General features: G+C 44.5%; 3 protein-coding genes across 5 annotated transcripts; 1 reads left to right on the forward strand and 2 right to left on the reverse strand.

The window, feature by feature from the left end:
* Nucleotides 1-5,154: 5,154 nt before the first annotated feature.
* LOC123070537 (guanine nucleotide-binding protein subunit beta-like protein A) lies at nt 5,155-7,095 on the reverse strand. Its single transcript, XM_044493785.1, has 2 exons — nt 6,130-7,095; nt 5,155-5,446 (listed from the first exon to the last, which is right to left on the reverse strand). Exons 1-2 carry the CDS (start codon nt 7,012-7,014, stop codon nt 5,333-5,335), a joined length of 999 nt encoding a protein of 332 aa, XP_044349720.1. The 5' UTR covers nt 7,015-7,095; the 3' UTR covers nt 5,155-5,332.
* A 1,644-nt stretch (nt 7,096-8,739) lies between these two features.
* Nucleotides 8,740-11,571, forward strand: LOC123070539 (uncharacterized). 2 transcript variants are annotated; one of them, XM_044493788.1, is made up of 8 exons: nt 8,740-9,531; nt 9,612-9,873; nt 10,271-10,342; nt 10,482-10,549; nt 10,636-10,777; nt 10,863-10,943; nt 11,043-11,135; nt 11,243-11,571. In XM_044493788.1, exons 1-8 carry the CDS (start codon nt 9,446-9,448, stop codon nt 11,342-11,344), a joined length of 906 nt encoding a protein of 301 aa, XP_044349723.1. In that variant the 5' UTR covers nt 8,740-9,445; the 3' UTR covers nt 11,345-11,571. The 2 variants fall into 2 exon arrangements, with proteins under 2 accessions (XP_044349723.1, XP_044349724.1); XM_044493789.1 differs by having other exon boundaries at nt 9,148-9,345.
* A 138-nt stretch (nt 11,572-11,709) lies between these two features.
* LOC123070538 (EEF1A lysine methyltransferase 2) lies at nt 11,710-17,556 on the reverse strand. Of its 2 annotated transcripts, none has more exons than XM_044493787.1 (7): nt 17,105-17,556; nt 15,861-15,986; nt 15,271-15,318; nt 14,662-14,758; nt 12,832-12,935; nt 12,222-12,273; nt 11,710-12,138 (listed from the first exon to the last, which is right to left on the reverse strand). In XM_044493787.1, exons 1-7 carry the CDS (start codon nt 17,392-17,394, stop codon nt 11,926-11,928), a joined length of 930 nt encoding a protein of 309 aa, XP_044349722.1. In that variant the 5' UTR covers nt 17,395-17,556; the 3' UTR covers nt 11,710-11,925. The 2 variants fall into 2 exon arrangements, with proteins under 2 accessions (XP_044349722.1, XP_044349721.1); XM_044493786.1 differs by having other exon boundaries at nt 15,127-15,318; nt 17,105-17,540.
* Nucleotides 17,557-21,658: the final 4,102 nt, after the last annotated feature.

Consider the following 21,658-nt stretch of genomic DNA (forward strand, 5'->3'; position numbering starts at 1 on the left):
CGTCTCGACTCGTTCAACAGACCTCCACATTCACTGTTCATCAAGAGGCAGAGGTTCGATTGACTTCAGTAAGCAGCAGCAACGATAGATCGGGTTCAGTTAGCAGCGAAGGAGTCGGTCGGGTTCAGTTAGCAGCGAAGGGATCGATCGCTCGGGTTTAGTAATGCGTAGCTAGTGCAATCGCTCGGGTTCAGTTAGAGCCCAACGCCTTGCACACACGCACGTACGTGTACGAGAGAAATGCACAATCCCTCCGTGCATCGCTCGGCCCCGACCACCCACCATAACCGGGAACTCCCCGAAATTTTCCTCGTCATCGCTTATACCATGATTTTTTCCGTCATGGAAGGCCCAAAGAATGTCATGCAGGTGCGTCTCCGGCCCGCCCAGGATGAAAAGCCATTTTCTATCATGATTTTATATCATAGAAGTGGGAGCCCACCACATCTATGATGACACCGGGTTTTGTCACAATTATCGTCATAGAAGTGTCATAAGCATGACAGGAAAAAAAATTCATTCGGGCCAAAATGTCACGGATGTGTCTTTTTTTTGTAGTGCTTATTCCTTCATCCATCGTGATCTCACTCAAAACATGAAAACTTCAATCACACAAAACTCAACAAAACCTTCGTGAGATCCGTTAGTATAATAAAACAAATCACTACTTTAGGACTGTTGGAAACCCATTCATATTTTATTTTTGCATTATACCTATTGTATTCTAACTTCTCCATGGCTTATACCCCCGATATAATTCATAGTTCCATCAAAACAAGCAAAACAATGCATCAAAAAAAGAATATGCCAAAAACAGAACAGTCTGTAGAAATCTGAATATTAGTCATACTTTTGTAACTCCAAAAATTCTAAAAAATTAGGATGATGTGGGAAATTTGTACATCAATCATTTGTAAAAAATCAGATTAAAAACATGTTCCAGTGAATTTTAGAAATTCTACTACCGGGCTTAAAAGGTTCTATTTTTTCACAGAATCAAATCAACTATCATCCAAATCATCCCAAAGGCTTTACTTGGCACAAACACTAATCTAAGCACAAAAACACAACCATAACAAGAGCATAATTGTGTGAAACACGAAAAAACAGAAAATATAACTATTGGGTTGTCTCCCAACAAGCTCTTTCTTTATAGTCGTTAAGATAGGCTTTGAGATTTCAATGATGCTCATATGAAAGATAAGAATTGAAGCACAAAAAAAGCATAATAATACATGTGACAAAGACATTTGAGTCTTAACATACTTCCTATGCATAGGAATTTTATATGCAAACAAATTATCAAGATAGGAAATATCTAGCATATGCAAAGAGAGAAATAAAACATTGACAATCTCAACATAACGAGAGATAATTTAGTAACATGAAAATTTCTACAACCATATTTTCTTTTCTCATAATAATTACATGTAGAATAATAATCAAATTCAACAATATAGCTATCATATAAAATTTTCTCTTCATGATCCACATGCATAAAAGTTTTATAATCTTCCAATATAGTGGGATTAACATCAACTAAAGTCATGACCTCTCCAAACCCACTTTTATCAAAAATTTCATGAGATTGAACACTCTCTAAAGTAGTTGGGTTATTATCTAAAATTGACACTCTTCCAAACCCACTTTCAATATTACTGCAAACAACATTATCAATATCATATTCATCATGAGGTTCAAATAAATTTTCAAGATCGTAAGAAGGATCACCCCAATAATGATCATTACAATGAGTAGTGGATGTAACAAAATTATCATCCCCAAGCTTGTAGCTTTGCATATCATTAGCACAACTGACATTAATAGAATTTATAATAACATCATTGCAATTATGCTCTTTATTCAAGAAGTTACCGTGAATCACTTTATAAATTTGTTCGTTTAGCACTTCATCGCAATTTTCAGATTCATGATTTTCAAGCAAAACTTCATAAAGATAATCTAGTGCACACAACCCACTAGCAATTGATTCAACATAATTGGATTTTTTGAAAAGATTAGCAAGTGGATGAGGATCCATATGTCTATAACTTTCCTAGTTCTTTTTCTGGTTTTTGGTGTGTTGACATGAAGGCAAAAAACAAGCAAACGAGCAAACAAGCAAAAAAGGCAAACGAAGAATATTTTTGTGTTTTTGCAAAAACGTTTTAGAAGTGAGGGAGATGAAAATGAGATGCAAAATAAAAATAAATTAAATGCAAGGAGACAAAAGTTTATGCGTAGGTACTTGATACATGTTGATGATGTCTCCCCAGCAACGACGCCGGAAATTCTTCCTGCTACTTCTGAGCTACATTGGGATTTCTCGGAGAGGAGAGGATGATACAGCATAGTAGAGATAAGTATTTCCCTCAGTTAAGAACCAAGATTATCAACCCGGTAGGAGAACCACGCAACACCTCGTTAGCAGTACCTGCACACCAGATAACAAATCCTTGCACCCGACGCGAATAAGGGGTTTTTAATCCATTGGCGGTTACTTGCAAGATTAATTTTTTTGGTAATAGATAGATAGATCGCATAAAATATAAAATAAAATAAAGAAAGAAAATGTAGCAAGGTATTTTTGGATTTTAATATATGGTAAAACTAGACCCGGGGGCAATAGTTTTCACTAGAGGCTTCTCCCATGAAAATAGCATACGGTGGGTAGACAAACTACTGTTGGGCAATTGATAGAAAAGCAAATAATTATGACGATATCCAAGGCAATGATCATGTATATAGGCATCACGTCCGAGACAAATAGACCGACTCCTACCTGCCTCTACTACTATTACTCCACACATCGACCGCTATCCAGCATGCATCTAGAGTATTAATAAGTTCATAAAGAATGGAGTAATTCCTTAAGCAACATGACATGATGTAGAAAAAGTAAACTCACACATGAATAAACTCCATCTTTTTACCCTTAATAACAACGATACATATGTGTCATGTCGCCTTCTGTCACTGGGATTGAGCACCGGAAGATCGAACCCATTACAAAGCACCTCTCCCCTTGCAATATAAATCAATCTAGTTGGTCAAACCAAATCAGTAGATCGGAGAGAAATACGAGGCTATAACAATCATGCATAAAAGAGTCCAGAGAAAACTCAAATAATAGTCATGGATAATCTAATCATAAACTCACAATTCATCGGATCTCAACAAACACACCGCAAAAAGTGATTACATCGAATAGAAGTCCAAGAACATCAAGGAGAACATTGTATTGAAGAACATCGAAAGAGAAGAAGCCATTTAGCTACTAACTATGGACACGTAGGTCTGTGGTAAACTACTCACGCATCATCGGAAGGGCAGCAAGGTTGATGTAGAGCCCCTCCATGATTGATTCCCCTTCCGGCGGAGTGCCGACGAAGGCCTCCAAATGGAATCTCATGAGAACAAAAACTTGTGGCGGCGGAAAAAGTATTTCGGGTGGCTCTCTTATCCGAGGGGGGGGGGGTATTTGAGCATTTATAGTGGTGAAATTAGGTCAAAACATGCCACGAGGGGCCCACGAGCCTGTGCCCCCCCCCCTCGGGGCGCGCCTCACGAGCTTGTCGCTCCCTCGTGAGTCTTCTGGTCTTCTCCCTAACCTTCTAGGGTCTCTTCTGGTCCAGAAAAAATTAACCCAAAGTTTTTTTTTGTTTGGACTCTGTTTGATAATGATTTCTTGAAAAGTCAAAAACAGGTAAAAAACAACAATTGGCACTAGGCACTAAGTTAATAGGTTAGTCCCAAAAAATGATATAAAGTTGCTTGTAAATGAATATAAAACATCCAAGATTGATATTGTAATAGCATGGAACAATCAAAAATTATAGATACGTTGGAGACATATCACGTGGCGTCGTTGGATCCGTTGTACCGCCACATTGGGTGGGTACGTTGTTGGAGTGGTTGAACTCCACGTCCTATAGCGATGGCCATCACATCAATAGTGGTAAGTTTGTGATGGCCGAGGAGTGTGAATTGGGGGCGGCCAATCGCTCGGCTTCGGCATGCTCCTAGGTACGACTCCTTTGCCACCAGTTGTATCTCTTTTTCGGTGGTGCGGGGGAGTAGATGGGAAGCCCTTCTCGTACGGGATCTTCAAGAAGGACATCGACTATATAAAACCACTCCGACTCCCATGTCTCGACGTCCTCCTTCGGGGTGCCAGGCAGGTAACCATTCACTCTCCCCCCTTTTTGGACGACCATCAAAGATTGCCCCAAGTTTAAAGAGCAATATGCCGCCCAAAAGAAGAATGAAGGGCCAGCGGCCGTAGTTGAGCATGAAGGAGAGAAGCGACCGAGGGCAAGACCAACTCCAAGGTGGACGAGGAGCGTGATGCAGCATCGTTGGCCTTGCAATAAACTTTGCAAGGCATGATGACCCAAAAGGAAGCACGAGGCGAGAGAAAGCGACAAAAAAAAGAGAGGAGCAAATGAAGGTCTACGTCGAGTTCCAAACGAAGAAGCTCGAGGTGAAAGAGACCGTCAAAAGGAGGAAGCTCAAGACTGAGGAGGCCATCCAAACGAAGAAGCTCAAGATTGAAGCAACCAATGTTTTCGTTGCGAAGGTGATCATGGCGGTGGAGTTGAGCAATTGGAGCAAGGTGTCACTCAAGAGAAGGGTTTGATTCAAGAAGAAGCAGAAGGGGATGCTCGAGCTAAATGATTGATCTACTGCCAAGAGCAATATCATTTTGTAAGTCGGCATGAGCTAGGACTGCGAGACATGAACTCTCTTTTTTTAGGTACGCTATTGGCGTAGCTTTATAGAAGAGAGCCGGCATGAATTCTTTGCCGCTATGGCCGCGGCCTATTTCAGTTTTTTTTTTATTTGCTCCAGGCACCAGTCGTGCGGAGTTGGCCTCCAGTGGAGCAGAGCGGCGTTCTACGCAGTTGCGGATCGTATGCGCTCCTTTTAACGCACAGCTAAGCAAAATCTTTTGAGTGGTACTAGAACCTAGCACTAAAGCGGATGCACAACAACGACCACATAATTAACATCAGGCGGCAATTCAGAGTTCATACAGCATCAGGGACTCACGTTAGATCACAGGATCTTGCAGGTCAATCGACATCATTCTTAGAAAATCCTTCGACATAACAAGCAACAATTTACTGGTTCCATGATTCACTTGACAATATATTGAACAGCCAAAACCAACAAACGATGCATTATCCATGAGATCATGACTGCGGCTAAGACACAGATAGTAAATTAAGCAGAAGTACCAAGGCAGATATTACGCCTCAAGACAGTCAAAAAAAAGAAGATACCACAGCCGTTTTACCAGAACAGAGGCCACTAAAACAAGATACATAATCTAGCTAGAGTAGCTGAACCCCGAGATCTTGTAGATGCGGATAGTTCCATCGGTGTAACCAGCGTACAGAGTGCTGCCATCCGCGCTCCAGCTCAAGCAAGTGCAGTAGAGCATCTGGGCAAACAGTATGAACCATATTAAGAAGCCACTCAACAGACGACAGATTTAACTTAATGTAGCAACTCTCAAATTTAAAATGAGTTGTAAAACAGAATCGGTCTATTTAGCTATGCATTAGAACAAATGCACACCAAATACCTGTGCTTCCTATATAACTCACTTGACAATACAATGCAGCCTTAACATAGATGGGCAGGAGGCACCATGGAAGATGAACAAAAACATTTCATATCAATGTATGAAAAATAACCAACAGAACAAGCACATCCATGTACATTCCCTGAATAAGAAAAATACTGGTAGTGAACTGCTATTTATTCTTATGCTTGCATTAAAGCTCTTTATCAATTGGCAACTTAAGTCAACCAGTTCAAATTTAAAGAACAAAATAGCATAACTATGCAAGCTTTCAGCTGCATTATATAATGTGGTGAACCAAAACCCTTACGTGGTAATGTTAAGAAACCAATGCAAAAATCATCATTACAACATGAAATTAACACGTTGTAAATCATAAATTAGACTACCACAATAAATACAGATCACAAAATGTAACAGATCTACATAGCCACAAGGGTAAGCTGATCATACGAACAACACATCTACATATATTAACCAATAGTAAACAATCAAAGAAACACGGACATAAGGAGTGATACTGGGAATTGGAAACAAACCTGCTTGGTGGAGACAGGGACCTCGGGCCTAAGGTCCTGCACGATGTGCTTTGACTCAAGATCCCAGATCTTGATGGAATCCTGTGTCGCCGCGCAGAGCCAGTAGCGGTTGGGCGAGAAGCATAGTGAGTTGATAATGGATCCCGCATCCAGCGAGTAGAGTCTCTTGCCCTCGGTCAAATCCCACAGCAAGGTGACGCCATCCTTGCCACCAGACGCGCAAAGCGAACCGTCTGGGCTGACTGCAACGGCGCTAACATAGCCACCATGACCATCAAGAGTGCAGCGGAGCTTGCAGTTGGTAAGGTTCCAGACCTTGACGGAGCGGTCCCATGAGCCCGAGACGATGGTCGGGGCGAAGTTGTTGGGCGAGAAACGGACGCAGGACACCCAGCCGGTGTGGCCCTCGCCGCCTCCAAGGTCACCGCCGATGGTGTACTTGCACTCACCGAGGGTGTTCCACAGCTTGATGGTGCGGTCGCGGGACGCGGAGACGATCTGTCGGTTGTCAATGGAGAAGGCGACGGAGAGGACGTCCTTCTCGTGGCCGACGAAGCGGCGGGTGGTGACCCCGGTGGAGAGGTCCCAGAGGCGGAGCTCGCCGTCCCAGGATCCGGAGAGCGCGAACTGGCCGTCGGAGCTGAGGACGACGTCCTGGACAAAGTGGCCGTGGCCGGTGAGGCGGCGGAAGGGGACGCCGTACTCGGAGCTGGAGTCCTGGGTGGCCTGGATGGGGTTGGTGAGGTCCCAGACGAGCAGCGACTTGTCGCGGGAAGAGGAGACGATGAAGGGCGAGTTGTCGATGGGCGTCGCGATGGCCGTGACCACGTCGTTGTGGCCGCGCATCACACCGGCGTAGACGAGGGACTCCTGCGCGCCGGCCATGGTGGTGGGGCGGGGCGAAGCGAGCGCTAGGGTTTTGGGGGGTGCGGTGGAGGCGGCGGCGCAGGCTAGAGATGAGAAGGAAAGCGGGCGGAGAGGGAGGAGGAGGAGTTTATAGTGGGGGCGGGCGTGAGACGCTAGGGTTTTCGTGGATTAGTGGGCTTTGTGCTCAGTTGAGCGGAAATCGTGACCGTCCATTGCAAAAGAGGCCCATTGCAAAAGCTGCAGATCGTCTCACTTGCGCATGGGCCTATAGCTTACCATTCTCCTCTTCTCTGCCCCATGGGCCTAATCATCGCTACGGAGGGAAAAGGCGAGAAATGCTTTGGCCCTCTGCATGGGGCAGGAAATGCTTTGCTTCTATGCTCTTGCTTGGGTGAAACATTTAGCAATAATGCTACACCTACGAACGGCACTTACGTAACCTACGTGATTTGCTAAACGCTAATCAAAACTGCCCCCCCCTGATTTCAAGGGTGGACCGTGCCCCCAACTAATGACGAATTAAAAACTGACAAATCATCAATTACGTAAAGTACGTAAGAATCCCTACGTAGGTCTAGCATTACTCAACATTTAGGTGACCACCACAAGAAAATTCGAGCATAAGATGACTCAAGAAAAGGATCATGCATGACATATTAGTATTAGCAGCTGGAAACTAAGGGCATTTTTTATTCTAAGGATTTTCATATTACAAATTATAAAGAATTAGCAAAGCTCAAGAATTTTTCCTATGTTGGTTATTTGATGCGTACAATTGAATCATATACCAATTTTTCCTAAAGAGTTCATTGCACTACAACTCATAGGAAATCTTTAATTCACTCGGACCTCTTGAAAAAACTTCTTAGTTTTTCTGAAATGTTAAAAAAAGGGCGTCAGATTATCATGCGAAAACAAATAAAATTGTTATGTTGTTGTAAGGGATTTTTTATGCTCCAACCCGAAAATTGCAATGTAGTACAAAAAAGTGGCAGAAAATTTGGCACGCTGCGTATAGTAACTGTCATGCGTTTGATCGGGATCTGACGGTCCTAAGGGCGTTCGCTGGGATTATTGCCTAAAAAATTGGCGTTCACTGGTTAGTGGCGTCCTTATTTTTTGTATGGTGCAAGCAAAATAATGTAGAGTCCAATCGGACATCCCCATTGTTTTTGCAATCCTTGCGACTCAAAAAGGCAGTGTGGAAAAAGGATCCGTCTTTCTCAAGAAAGAGCCCCATGAATCCAAATTAACCGGCGTTCTGCTCTGTGATGTCCATGTCGCGGTGCCAAGGTGTTCGGAGAGGAGGATCACAATTCAGGAGAACCGGATAGGCGTCTGATGAGAGAGAAACGGAGTCCTGATCCACCCCCAACCACGTCCAGTTGTCAGATCAACGAAGTAATCACTCGTTGCCGTGGTCGAATGGCAGGGAAAGGGACGTTTCACGGCGGCTCTCGGCCGTTCGTTCCCTGAATGATTGCAGCAGGCCGGGTAAGTGCACAAGTTACCAGGGAGGGAGGGCCGTGAATCTTGCAAACATGCTCGCCGATGAACGGGATCGATTTTGTACCCCATGAAATTTGGTGGCTTTGGGCAGCACAAAGGCAGGATCGGTTTCCCAACAATCATGCCAACTCCCAGGTACACTTTTCCAGAGCATCTCTGAGTTGGGTTAGCTACCTCCTTTTCTATTTATGGAAACAAATTCGTCTCCAATCTGTTTATATCCTACTGTAATCAGGAAACTAATCAACAGGGCACCATATATACAGCGGTGGACGAGATAAAAAGGAACATTTCATTTCACAGATAAGGCAAATGAGGGCTATCTATCTATCCATCCCGGACTGACGGGAGCAGACAGGTAGCCCTATCTTGTAGGGCTGCCCAACGATATCAGTTACCGGTCGGACGGGACACCCCGCGAAGATCCGCGGCGCGAATCGCGAGGCGGCAGTCAGGCTATTCTCTCAACCAAATAAACGCAACGGAGGCCAGTAGCAGCGGGCCACCTAACCCATCGATCTCTTGCTTCTCTACTGGATGTTTGGGATCTCCAAGTCCCGCCCTGCAAGCGTCCCCCTGCTCCTACTCTCCTCCCCTTGCCTTCTTCCCGTTGTTGGCCTGCCTCTCCTACTCCCCTCTTCCTCCCCCCCCCCCCCCCCCCCCCTGCCGCTCTCCTGGTGGCTTCCATATCATATCCTCCCTCCCTCCCTTCCTTTCTTCATTCAAGCCAGGCTCGACGTGTGTTGCTATGTCTCATCTCATTCTCACGGCGTGAAAAAGGATCGTGCCTTGCCTTTTTTCCGGCTTGCTTGGCGCGCCTTCGTCTCCCTTGCCCCCCAGGTAACACGCAGTTCATAGCCCTTTTCGTGTCTCCGTGCCTGCCTCCGTGCATGGGCGCATCACATGGCTCTTTCAGCTCCTTTTTCTGTAAGCAAAGGGAATGTTTGGTGGAAAGACGCTTGAAAAAGAGCTGCCTTTCCTGCCATCTCGTGTGTGTGATGTCCGTGGTCTAATTCTTGTCATGTGGTGAGAATTAACATGGATTGCGTAGACAGCCTTTTAGATATAGCGTCCCTGAAAATCATGGATGCTTATGTTATCCACAGCTGCGCTTCAATCGGCAAGGCCATTGGTCCGAGGATGGCGGAACACTTCGCGCTCATGACGGGGCGGATGATCACGGAGGCAACGCTTCAGGGCGCCATCTTCGACGCCCCTTCCGCGAAGGATGCTTGTGATCATCATGATCCTTGTGTTTTTGAGGACGGGAGGACCAAGACTGGTGTCGTGGTGGAATGCAGAATCTGCCAAGAAGAAGGTGATCAAGCCTACATGGAGACCCCTTGCTCCTGCAAGGGTAGCCTCAAGGCAAGGTTTTCTGCTCCTCTCCCAGCTTGATGGTTCCATATGCTATGGAATTTTGCTTAATTGTTCAAACTCTAAACACCAGAAATAACCTCAATTTGAGAACCCACTTATTATTCATCACCGCATCTTCAAACAATGGGACACGGCTCGCTTTCGTATCAGATACGTCCATATCAAAATGCCACCGGGAACACAAATTTCTATTTTCCATATCACTATCAGTGAATTAGTTCTTCTCTGTTATCGGAACCGAATCGGATTTTTCGAGGTATTATCCTTGTGTCGGTAGAATCATGTTTTTCATGTTGATTCGACTGCCCTTTTATTTTTCCCAGCAGATGCCCATTTATTCCTGCCAATTGAGGTTTTATTTGAACTAGTTTGTTGCTGCCTGCAGTACGCTCACCACATATGCATCCAGAGGTGGTGTAACGAGAAGGGAGACACCATATGTGAGATATGCTTACAGGTGAGTAATTCTCAACGGAAACCAGAAAGAAGCAGCTGAATTCAGTTTGCCCTTTACTTCCTGATAAAGCCATCATCAGTCTTCAGTGCCAAAAGATAGTTTGTTGACTAATTTGTTGCCTCTGCTACCTATGGCACAGCAATTTACACCGAACTACAGTGCCCCTTTGAAGTTGTTTCGGATCGGAAGAAACCAAATTAGCTTCAGGTGTCACTTGGTGCTTAAGATCCTTGGTAATTTTTTCGTCTGAGAAGGGCCTATCTAACATCCTAGGCCCTCTCTTCTCACTGCAGGAGAGCTGGAGAAACACCAGCGAATCTCAACGCTGGAGAAAACGTTTCCCAAACCGGTGATCATGCTGCTGGCACATCAAGCTTTGACTCTCAATTTTGCAATCCAAAAGGCGTCACCTACTGCCGTGTGATTGCCATCGCCGTAAGTGATATACGTAGAATGTAAACCTTCCATGCTCGTGCTGCATCCAACTAGCGCATATTTGTTCCCAAACATGCACCTTCAGTTGATGGCTCTGCTGGTGCTCCGTGACGCAATCTCGCTTGTCCTCGGCGGCCCCAAGGTGTACTCGATGGCACTGATCACTGTAAGAGACTGAATCATGTAACCTGGTTAGACCTTTCTATTTTCTTGCCCTGAATGTGATTCATGGGCTATTCTGATACGGATTACGTTGATGAGACAGCTGCTGATGTTCAGAACAGCCGGAGTTATCATACCCATCTACATTATCTTGATATCAGTTGTCACATTGCTCCATCGGTACAGCCAACACCAGGTCTGTCTTTTTTTTTTGAACAAACAACAGATCTGTCTTACCCATGTCCAGTCACGTATATAAACCCTCAGTTTCAATCAGAATGTAAGATTTTTTTGCTAATGCAGGATGTGCATGGCGCGGCCCCAGTTACAGAACCTGTAGGAACTGAGGACTCACAGAGCCTGCAGCCGACGCCACCTCAACAGCATGTCATCAGCATCCAGTAGCAAGCTGCACAGGGAGAATGGTGGTTAGGTCCTGTCAAATATTAGTCTCATTGGATGAGGTTAGGGAGATCAACGCTGTCATTCATAGGATACAGAAGATGCAAAATCATTGCAAGTGTAAAGATGTTCCGTAGAATTGTACACAAAGCACATACTAGGAACAACACACTTGACTTAACAAGTCATGGAGATGAGAAGTGAAATTGAAGTGGGCATGTGTATATAAAGTTTAAGAAACCCTAGGCAAGTGTGAGTGAGTGCACAGCTTTCCAACATTCATGGCAGTGAAAATTTTGTGCCCAACTATGGAAGACACCGGGCACTAAAACGTCCGCATTCTCTTTGGAAAAAGTAGGGAAAATCTATGAAAATGGGCAAACGTTCACGGTTACATAAATAATACAGTACATCGTGTCCCTCTTGTTCGTTTGCACTATGCAAAAATTGCTTCATAAGTGTTCTCTTACTCTCTGTCCTTGCAAACTGGAAAGGACTGCCAGTATAGGCTACAACAACAACCTGAGGATAAAATTGAGCTACAAGAGCTACAACATAGAGAGAAAAACTCTTAAGCTGGCCTTTCACGCCCGTTGGAAAGCCACGGTGCACACTTGAGACCCCTCAACTCCGCCAAACATGATGGTAGGATACGTTTGGACATGATCCAAGTATCGGAAGATCTGGTGCGAATCACCTGCACCTCTGTCTGCGTCCTCCTGACCAAATTTCCGCATACCGAACTCTTCTACTTCTTGCAGAAGCTCATCCTTTGTGTGATTACATGATGTTATGACCTGAAGACACAAGCATAAGTTTCAATTCTACGGGACTGGTGTAAAATAAGAGTTTCAGAGAGTTTGCACGAGAAAGTACTGACCACAAGGCCACCTGGTTCAACCAAGTTTGATATAGATTCCCAATACATCACTCTGAAGCAAAAAAAAAAAAACACATAAAGAGAACAATGTTAACTCAACATGATACTGATTATTGAATCGTACTTAAGATATCTTTAACACAGGCTTCTTGTGTATTGGAACCGCATACCCCATTAACCTATCCTGTATGTGCATATACTGCATTGCAATGAAATATAACTCACTGGTTGAGTTGTTAAAATCAACATGGTGTGCTGCTAAGCAGTGAAACTCGGCTATCTACTGCACTATGCAGATCTGAAACTAAACCAAATTGAAAGTTGGGCTCATACAGCCTAAAGCCCTAAAGGCTAAAGCTATGCTATTCACTATTACAGAATGCCAACAAATAAAAACTATCCAGATAGGAGACCTAATGCTTCCAGATTTCTAGCCATTCCAACTCTAGTATGCAAAATTTGAAGGTCCTTGTTAGATAATCAAATCTCACAGAACATATCAACAATATTTAATTCCGCAGCTATAGATAATCACGGAAGTGGACAAAAGCGAAAAGGAAATTTTAAGGGGGTGGCTAACCAAAGAATGACCGAGTCGTAGTTCCTGTACCTTTTTGCACGGCCATCTGGATGCAATCCAATGGCATCCAATGTCCCTTTATCTGTAATAATTTTGAACTTCCTGTCTAACTTTGTCTCAAGTACATCATCGACCTGGTGAAGACAGAAATATGAGTTACTACAGTCGTCAAAACACCATAACTGTAAGCACTTAATAACCATTTGATAAGGGCATCTCCTACAGCCCTCCCGAAACCTGCCCCATTCGTCCGCCCGGACAGTCAGGACTAAAAAAACAGCCCAGCGGGCCTCCCCAAACCTCTCCATTTGTCTGGGCTGTCCAGACCGCCCCAAACCCAGCCCACATATGGGGAGGATATGGGGCTGAACGGACATGTCTGCCACATCAGACCAAACCTGGGCCTATCCCAAAATCAACAGAAAAAATGTCCAGCCCCAAATCGACTCACTTTCCTCAGCTCTCCGCCCCGCCTCCATCCACCATTCCCATGTCCGGATCGGTGGACGATGGCATCGACTGGGAACTCTTAGAGGCAAAGGACAACGAGGACCTCGCCTTCCGCCAGCCGAGGGTGGAGACCCGAGGCTGTCTGTCATCCTCTCCACCCCGGCGCGAGTCAAGTGGCAGCGGGCCATCATCGCCGCCCACCGTCCCCACCGCAGCACAGTTCGAGCTCCGTCCCCGGCTGCCCGGCACGGGTGGAGCAACGGTGGTCAAGCTCGTCCAAGGCGGCACCATGGCCCTCCTGCTGGGCGGATCCAGCTCGCGCAGTGTGTTCGGCTCGCTCGACGCATCCTTCTCCGCTCCAGCACCCATGCCATCCTCGTCCGAGGACGAGCAGGTGGTCCACGGCATCCTTCAATGCTCCTTGACCACGAAGGAGTCTGCCGCCTGCCGCCGTCGGAAGAATGCGAAGGCGCTTCGGGAGGGGATCGAGGCTTCCCGAGCCAAAGCCCTCGCTAATGAACAAGCCCGCGTCGCCAGAGCCCTCACCGAACGAGGACTATGATAACCCCTACGACGCATTCATCCACTTCCACTTCAGAAAATGCCGGTGAAGTGTTGCTTCTCCTACTGCTATATCCTATGGCATTGGAATATGTGTTGTTTCACGACTATGTCATATGTCTTTGAACTATGTTGTATGAACTTTTCCTATGTCGTATGTCAATTGGTTGTGCTAAGAGCAAGTCCAGTTATGGAGGAATAGCAGTAAACAAAAGATTAACAAAGAGTTCACCAATTTCAAGAAAAAAATGCATGCATGGCAAGTACAAAGTTGAGTATCTTTACACTTCACAAAGTGAGCCTTTGAATATACATGCAAACTACCACTAGATATTTTATTTCTTCAGTATGTTTGCTCAATTCATGGCAATTGATTTTATTTTATGTGGTGGAGCTTTAGGGCTGAATACATTTTCTTCCTGGGAAACTGCACTTTTTGTTGACATTATCTGCCACAAACTGGATATAGTACCTGCTATGACGGAAAAATAGTATACATTCCCCTCGTTTATGGTCTTTCATGCTTTTACTTTTAGAGATGTTAGAAATATAAGAAAAAAGAGGCGACTTGGGTAAACAAACTATGTAGATTCTTAGTAAGTGTTTGTTCTTTTCGACAAGATGCAAAGATGCTTCTCGTTTAGCTAAGACTCGTCCAGACTAGTGAAAGTAGCTATTGTTGTCATACGCTCTTTCTCTTTGAGGCTACAGAATATGTAACAACATGTTAACTACAGTTAAGAAATTTAGAATATAATAACAAAGTGTAGACTTCGTAGACAAACATAGTTTGACAATATTTGTAGCATACAAATATAAGAGGATTCCATCTGAATACAGTATACTGACCAAAAAACTTATAGCAGTGAACCCATCACGAGCAGCAAGGTTTCTTGCAAGTTCAATGGCCCCTTCACTGTAATCAGTTCCTGTTAAATCTGAAAACCTGAAAATTGAAACTATTCATTCTTCTGCAAACATATGATCTTCAAAATCCATAATAAGGGCAACTTTGGCATTGACAGTGGCTTTCAAAAGCACTGCCTCACTTTAATAAAAACGGAAATATTTAACTAGAACTGAGAATGGGTATTTCGGGAGTAGTCTGTTCAGTTCTTAGAAAGTTAGGAATACGTTAAAAGTTGCTCTGCGCACATAATTAAGCTAAATAATTGTATTAACAAACTATGCAACATGATGACATCATTTCTTAAGTACCATATTATTGAATTAGCATAATTAATTCAATAAACCCTTACTATGTGTAATGGGTATAAATAAGAAAACATATTTAAGATTACTCATTGTTTGTACCCCTGCTTGGCAAGTGCTTGCAAAAGGAGGCCGTTGCCAGTTCCAAGATCAAGCACGGGGTAGTCAAACAAGTGTTTATCATCAACTTCAAATTTGATGTCGTCATTAGCCGATGAAAGTCCACCTTGGATAAAGCTTACACACAATTTTTTTGTCCAAATGGCAACAGTATCCATTACATCTGCACCAAACCTACCAAAAGAGAAATGTTGTGCTCAGTAGCGACAAATAATGAATAACTCAACCATTCGATATACTCCGCAAAATAGCACTGGGGACCTTAAAGTATCAATGAAGAATTCAATATTTTCTAGAAAATCTCTATTATTATGTCAATTGTCAATTACATAAATAAGTGGGTTTTGGTGTGAGTGCGTGCTTGTACTCCAGATTCTAAGTTTGAGGAACCAGAAAGAAAAGGTGAGTATGCATGCTCAATGGCTCTTTTCAAATGCATGCACTATGTCTATAATACAGATGATCAACGGCTTCATACAAAAAATAGTTGACAATAAAAGAAAAATAAAAATAATAAAGTTGTATTCAATAAAAAAGTAGAGCTAACACTTTATAATTTGCACTATACAAATTCTAAACAATAAAAACAGTTACATCGTAAAACCAATTAGTGACAAACTTTTGGTTTTATTTTAATAACCGATATGTCGTCATGTGATTTTTCTATACAAGATTAGACACTTTAATCAATATAGAAGAATTTAAAATTTAATTACCATATTTCTCCAGCATGCCCGTGTTCTTGAAAATTTGCGAGATCTTCAGAATAAGAAGCATCCCAATAACTTTGTAGCCCCAACATTGAGCCTTCCTCATTAGGATCTTGGTCATCTTTGTCAGAACTGTCGTGGCACGAGGGTATTTTACAACATTTGTATGAATTATTGAGAAAATTATTAAATAACAAGATAGCGAATAGAGTTTTCTTCTTCTCAAATACACTAATTTGAAGTTGTCATATAGTTCTACTATTTGGATAACATGTTCATCTACCTTGATACAAGACGAGAAAATTGTTATATTTTAGGTCTGAATACGCGTATGCTAATCTCGTAGTAGTAATGGAGTGATAATGTGACACATTTTATGAACTTCCCACCTTTGTTCGTAGATGTACATAATTAGAAAGTGCATAATGTAGAATGGTAAGCATAATAACTATAGGAGACCCAGAAAATTTTGCGTGCAAATTCTACGTTTCACATTATATGAGGGTGTACAGACTCACAAGACGACCAAACCCCAAACCCTCACATCAGGGAATAACTCTAACTTTTATTGATAATAGTAGAAATTTCAAACAATATATAAACTTTTCTTGGTGGCTATTTATGTACTATAGCCTTCTCACAGCCATTCCAAACTCATATCTGTGATAGTTTAGTCGTGCTTATATTTTGTTTATTGTACTTTAGTTACATGAAAGTAAGGACACCCTTATATTTATACTTAATACTCTCTCTGTTCACAAATATAAGATGTTCTAACTTTTTTCTGAATCGGATGTATACACACATTTTGGTGTGTTCGTTCACATTTCGGTCCATATGTAGTCCATATTGAAATATCCAAAACATCTTATATTTGTGGACGGGAGGAGTATATGACTGAGCCATGTGGCAAGCCCTGCACCAAAACACTAAAAAACTGCCTACAACTATCTTTTATCTAGATTTTTCTACCATTTGCAACGAGTCATGGTAGTAATTTATTCTAGACCATTCACGAAAAATATCTAAACCCCTTTAAATTTCTCTAGTGCTTTGATCCAATATCACCTATGGCAGGGCATCTTGATCTTTTTGAGGGCTTACAAATATTCTAGAATGTTATGTATGCATCGCATACTCTTAACAGCCACCCCATACTGAAGCTAGAGGAACATTATTATTTCCTGCACAAATCAGTAGATCTACGTTTCAAACTCAGCTAATTTGCATGAAGAAAGAGCGGGGAGTACCAGTAATCAGAGGCAGCGGAGGGGAAGTTCCCGGCGGCCGCCGCCGCGGCGAGCACATCGGCAGCGTCGGCGTAGCGCTGGTCGTCGTCTAGCGTGCTCCCGTACTCGCTCCGCACGGACCACGAGTCCGCTGCCACTGACCGCTCGTCGTCCGAAGCCATCTCCAGGCCACCGCTGCCGCCGCCGCCCGCTGTGACGCCGGAGCCGGCGACGGGGAGCGGCAGCTGGGGGCGGGGCGGGGTGCCCTGCGGCAGCTCAGGCTCCTCGGGCGTCAGCCTGATTCCAGCCATGCGGATCGGGCGGGAGATCACGGCGAGGGGCACGGTGGTACCGGGGTTAGAACTTGGACGGGGAGGCGGCTTGAATTTTAGCAATGCTTGGAGTGGCGATTTGTAACTCGGTCACTTTTGTAGACGGCGGAATGGAATGGTTGCTTGTACAACGTCAGAGCATCTCTACCTCCGGTACTAGGTTCCGGCAAAACAGATCCGGTAAAATGCGTTCTGCAAATTTATTAGGTTCTGGCAAAGCAGATCCGGTAAAATGTCTTCTGCAAATTTGAAAGCATGTTCGCATTATAAATGGTTCGTCACACAACCATAGTTCGTACGTAGCAAATACATATTGTCGATATTAACCCACGTAGAAAGATGAACTTCAAAGAAAAATAGATAGCTCCCAACTCAAGCATTTGAGCATCCACCAAAAGTTTAACTACACAATGATGTCAAAAACAAAATCCAATGTAAGTCCTCACATATCAGAGACACTTTACTTCAAGGCATGAGCCACAGCAACGGCAATCATACACTCTGCCCCCCCCCCCCCCCCGGCGGCTCGGGTGCCCTAACATAGCTGCCGGTCTCCAGGCCCCCTCCCTCTCCCCGGCGGCGGCGGGATCCCTCTTGCCCTCTCCTGGAGCAGTGGTCGCCGGGGGGGGGGGGGGGGGGGCGCTCTTCGGCCTGACAGCGGATCTTGGTGACCGGCGTGTCGAGCGGTTGCGCGCTGGCGGGAGGTGGTGCGGGGCGACGCGACGGTCTGGTGGCGGTGCGTTGCAGCGGAGTGCACAGGCTGGTGGCAGCTTGGTGCTCCTCGCCGTGAGGGAGCTCGTGCCTGGCCAGGTCCGCGTCGGCCGAAGGTGAGGACATATGGACGGCGCTCGACGGGTGGTCTGGTGGCACGGCGGACCTGGTGGGGCCTGGCAGCAGTGAGGTGGCCCGTTTTTGGTGACGACAGAGCTAGCTGGAGGCGGCAGCGAGTCCCACGAGTAGGCTGATGGCGGCGCTTCGATGGCTCGGACAAGATGGAGTCTTGGCGAGCAGCGAGCGGCTGGTCACCCCTGTGCGGCGTGGCGAGCGGTGCTGCTCTTTTGCTAGTGTCGGCTTGGGTTCTTCCATGGTGAGGCAGGTCCGGTCGATGCAAGGATGTACCTTGGTGGGCGACGGCAGTCCTGGACCTGGCCGGAGGTGTTGGTTGGCTGCGGGTCCTCGTACAGGTTGGGAGTTGGTGGTGTGGCCGTGGTTACCCTGCCGGGCGGTCGGTCGTTGGTCCTCGGCTTTGCAACTACGCCGGCAAGTGCTACAGTGGCGGCGGTGTGAGGTCTCTTGGACAGTGCCCCCAATTCCATAGGTGTGGAGGTGGGCTACGCGCGGATGAAAATCTCGCACGACTTTTGCCGGGTCGGCGATGATGGCACCCGTGGATGTCATTCTCCTCCTTGGAGGCATCGCCAAGCGTGTTCGCCTTTTCCCTCGCGCTCTTTGTGTTGGTGGATGTCTCCGGGCGAAAGCCTTGATTCCGCTCTTGGATCGGCACAATGGCGGCGTCCTCGACGTGGCTCCTCTGTTGGGAGCATTGTGCTTGGAGACGTGTTGGATCCTCGTCGCTCTCCTCCGGTGTTCGCCCTGTCCTTGATTGATCCTTCGTGGCGCTATGTACCCCCGTCGTTGGTGTTTCCAAGATGGTGGCTTCCCGGAGCGGATCGAGACGTGCCATTCATCTGCCACTTTCTCTTAGGCGCTCAAGGTGGATGGTGCGTCGGCAATTGAAGTTCTGCGGCAGTTGGTGGTCTCGGAGGTGCCCGGTGTCGGTCGAGATGCGGTTATGTGTATCTTTCTAGGATAGGCTCTTTGGTGTTGTAGCTTGCTTTTCCTGGTGTTTGTCCTTGGTCCGGTCGGGTGTGTTGTTCGTGCTACACTCGTTGTTCGCATCGAGTGGTAGCTTTCTTGTAATTAACATTCTGCCTTCTATAAAGCTATGGTACGCCTTGGCGTACTCTCGAAAAGGAAATACATTGAAACACTTAAATGAAAAATGGTAACCTTATTTTGAGCTTAACGATGAGTATGACCTATGATCAAGTGCACTCACTTGACTCCTAAATCAATATACACTAATATAGGTGACATAATTGCCGACACTATCCTAGATGAAGTTCTTTTGTTTCTTTCGTCTTGTTTTGTTTTTCTCTCTTGCGTTCAAGTTTCCTTTCTTTAAAAAAGCATATAGTTGTCTTATTTCCTTGCTTGTCTTTGTATTTTCCTTTCTTATGTCAATTCATTGCAAATATTATCCAATTCATTGCAAATTATTTTGAGATCTTATTGCAAAGTGAGTTGAGTTTGACAAATCCTTCTTTTTATCGTGAAGTCGGTCCTTTCGACCCGAATAACATTGGTGTCGCCGAGTCTACAAGATATGTTGTTTACCATGTGCATCGGTCAAACCGAGTTGAACTGTCTCAGAACCACCAATGTGATCAACCAATGACTCCAAGTTACCTCGGACTCACCGAATGATCCTACTCGGAGTTACCGAAGAGCACCAGAAAAAGAACTATCTGCCAAAAAATTATTTGTTGTTCCTTTTCCAGCTCCACTCAATGATTCTTTCCCCTCTACTACATTTATACAATCATCTAAGCTAGTTGTGCTAATCAAGGATCCTACCTATTGACCAATGACCAAGATGCCAACCTTTTTTCGAAAATTGATGTCAAAGGGGGAGAGATACACATAAAAGCCTCTACACAGGAAAATAAATGCACAATTATAAGAGGAGAGAGGCCTATATATGTTTCCTTGTGGGGAGGAACATATGATTGATTTATGCTTGTATTATTTTCTTGATCATTTTATATGATCTTCTGCTCTGATTTTGTCTCACTCTACCTGCTTCCAATATCTACAATCTCAGATTCAGGGGAGGAAGTTCAAAGTTTAGGAAAGAAAAATCCTTGAAATTATATTGCAACCTTCGGGAAAGTATTCACCTAGTGATGCTATCTTTTTTGCATGTCAACCCAATCTTGGTATTCTTGAGGTTTCTACTTTTTCTTGAAGAGAAACTCTTGTGTTATCTAACCTTGTTTTCTCAAGTTTGTTTCTTCAGGTATAATGCTCAGGCACCTCAAGATAAGTGTATCCATCATACTCATGCACATGATGAATTCTTGCTTATTGCACATACTTGTTTGCAAGAAATCATCATGGACGCGTGAACACTTTCATTCATATCTTTTGCTCTGATGCATATAGCCAAGATGCACGCGGCACGTATATAGTCTTCCTATTCAAGTGTGCATTTGCATTCCAAAAGCAAAATTTCAAATATGTACACTTGTGGGGGGGGGGAGCTTATACATGTTACATGTTTTTCAAAACTTTCATGTACTTCTATGGTATATTCTTTTTTAAAGCTTTGATGTATGTTCTCATCAATTACCAATAAGGGGGAGATTGAAAGCACAATTGCTCCACTGGTGGTTTTGGTAATTCATGTCAATATGCATATTGTTGGACTAATGTTTTCCTCAAGTATATTTCAGGAAAAGTTCAACTTAGCCAAGTATGTGGATGGAGATGTAGACCCCTTACAAGCTACTAAAGAACAATGTTGGCAAAGCTTCAAGACTCTACGTTTTTGGTTAAGTGATCCAAGATCACACTGAGTCCATAGGAAAGTCAATACTATTAGAAGGGGATAAGGTTTTGATCATGAACTATTTGATCAAAGTGATTAGAGATATTGCTAAAAAACCTCAGCCACACCCTCACATTCTTCTCTGTCCAAAAATCTAAGTCAAACTCGGTCCCACTAATACACATTTACCCAGACTCACTGAGATACACTTGACAGGGCCACTGCCTAAACCCTAGCAACTCGGTGATAGAGGCAAAGGTGTCCCGCCTTTCGATGAGATGGTGGCTATCGTTTCTGGTGCAGTGGACTTTGACGATCCGACTACGAGTGTGCGAGAATGTCGCGCCTTAGCAACCGCTAAACCAACTCTGAGAGGTTATTGACCACGCCGGAGCACGATCAACCTGACTACGAGGGTCTATTTCCTGCAAGCAAACGAAGAACAAGCAAAAAACTGAGACTGCAATCTGGATATTGCGAATATAAGAGGAAAGCTTTATTGATCAAGGTGGGGTTCTGTGACGTCTTGGTCTGGTCGTTGAACACAAAGGAAGTACGCGAAATTGCAGCTATGGCGAACTTTAATCTAAATAAAACCCAAAGTCTAAACGGCGCCCTAAGGGTTGTATATAT

Source organism: Triticum aestivum, chromosome 3B (assembly GCF_018294505.1).
Source record: "Triticum aestivum cultivar Chinese Spring chromosome 3B, IWGSC CS RefSeq v2.1, whole genome shotgun sequence".
Taxonomy (NCBI): domain Eukaryota; kingdom Viridiplantae; phylum Streptophyta; class Magnoliopsida; order Poales; family Poaceae; genus Triticum; species Triticum aestivum.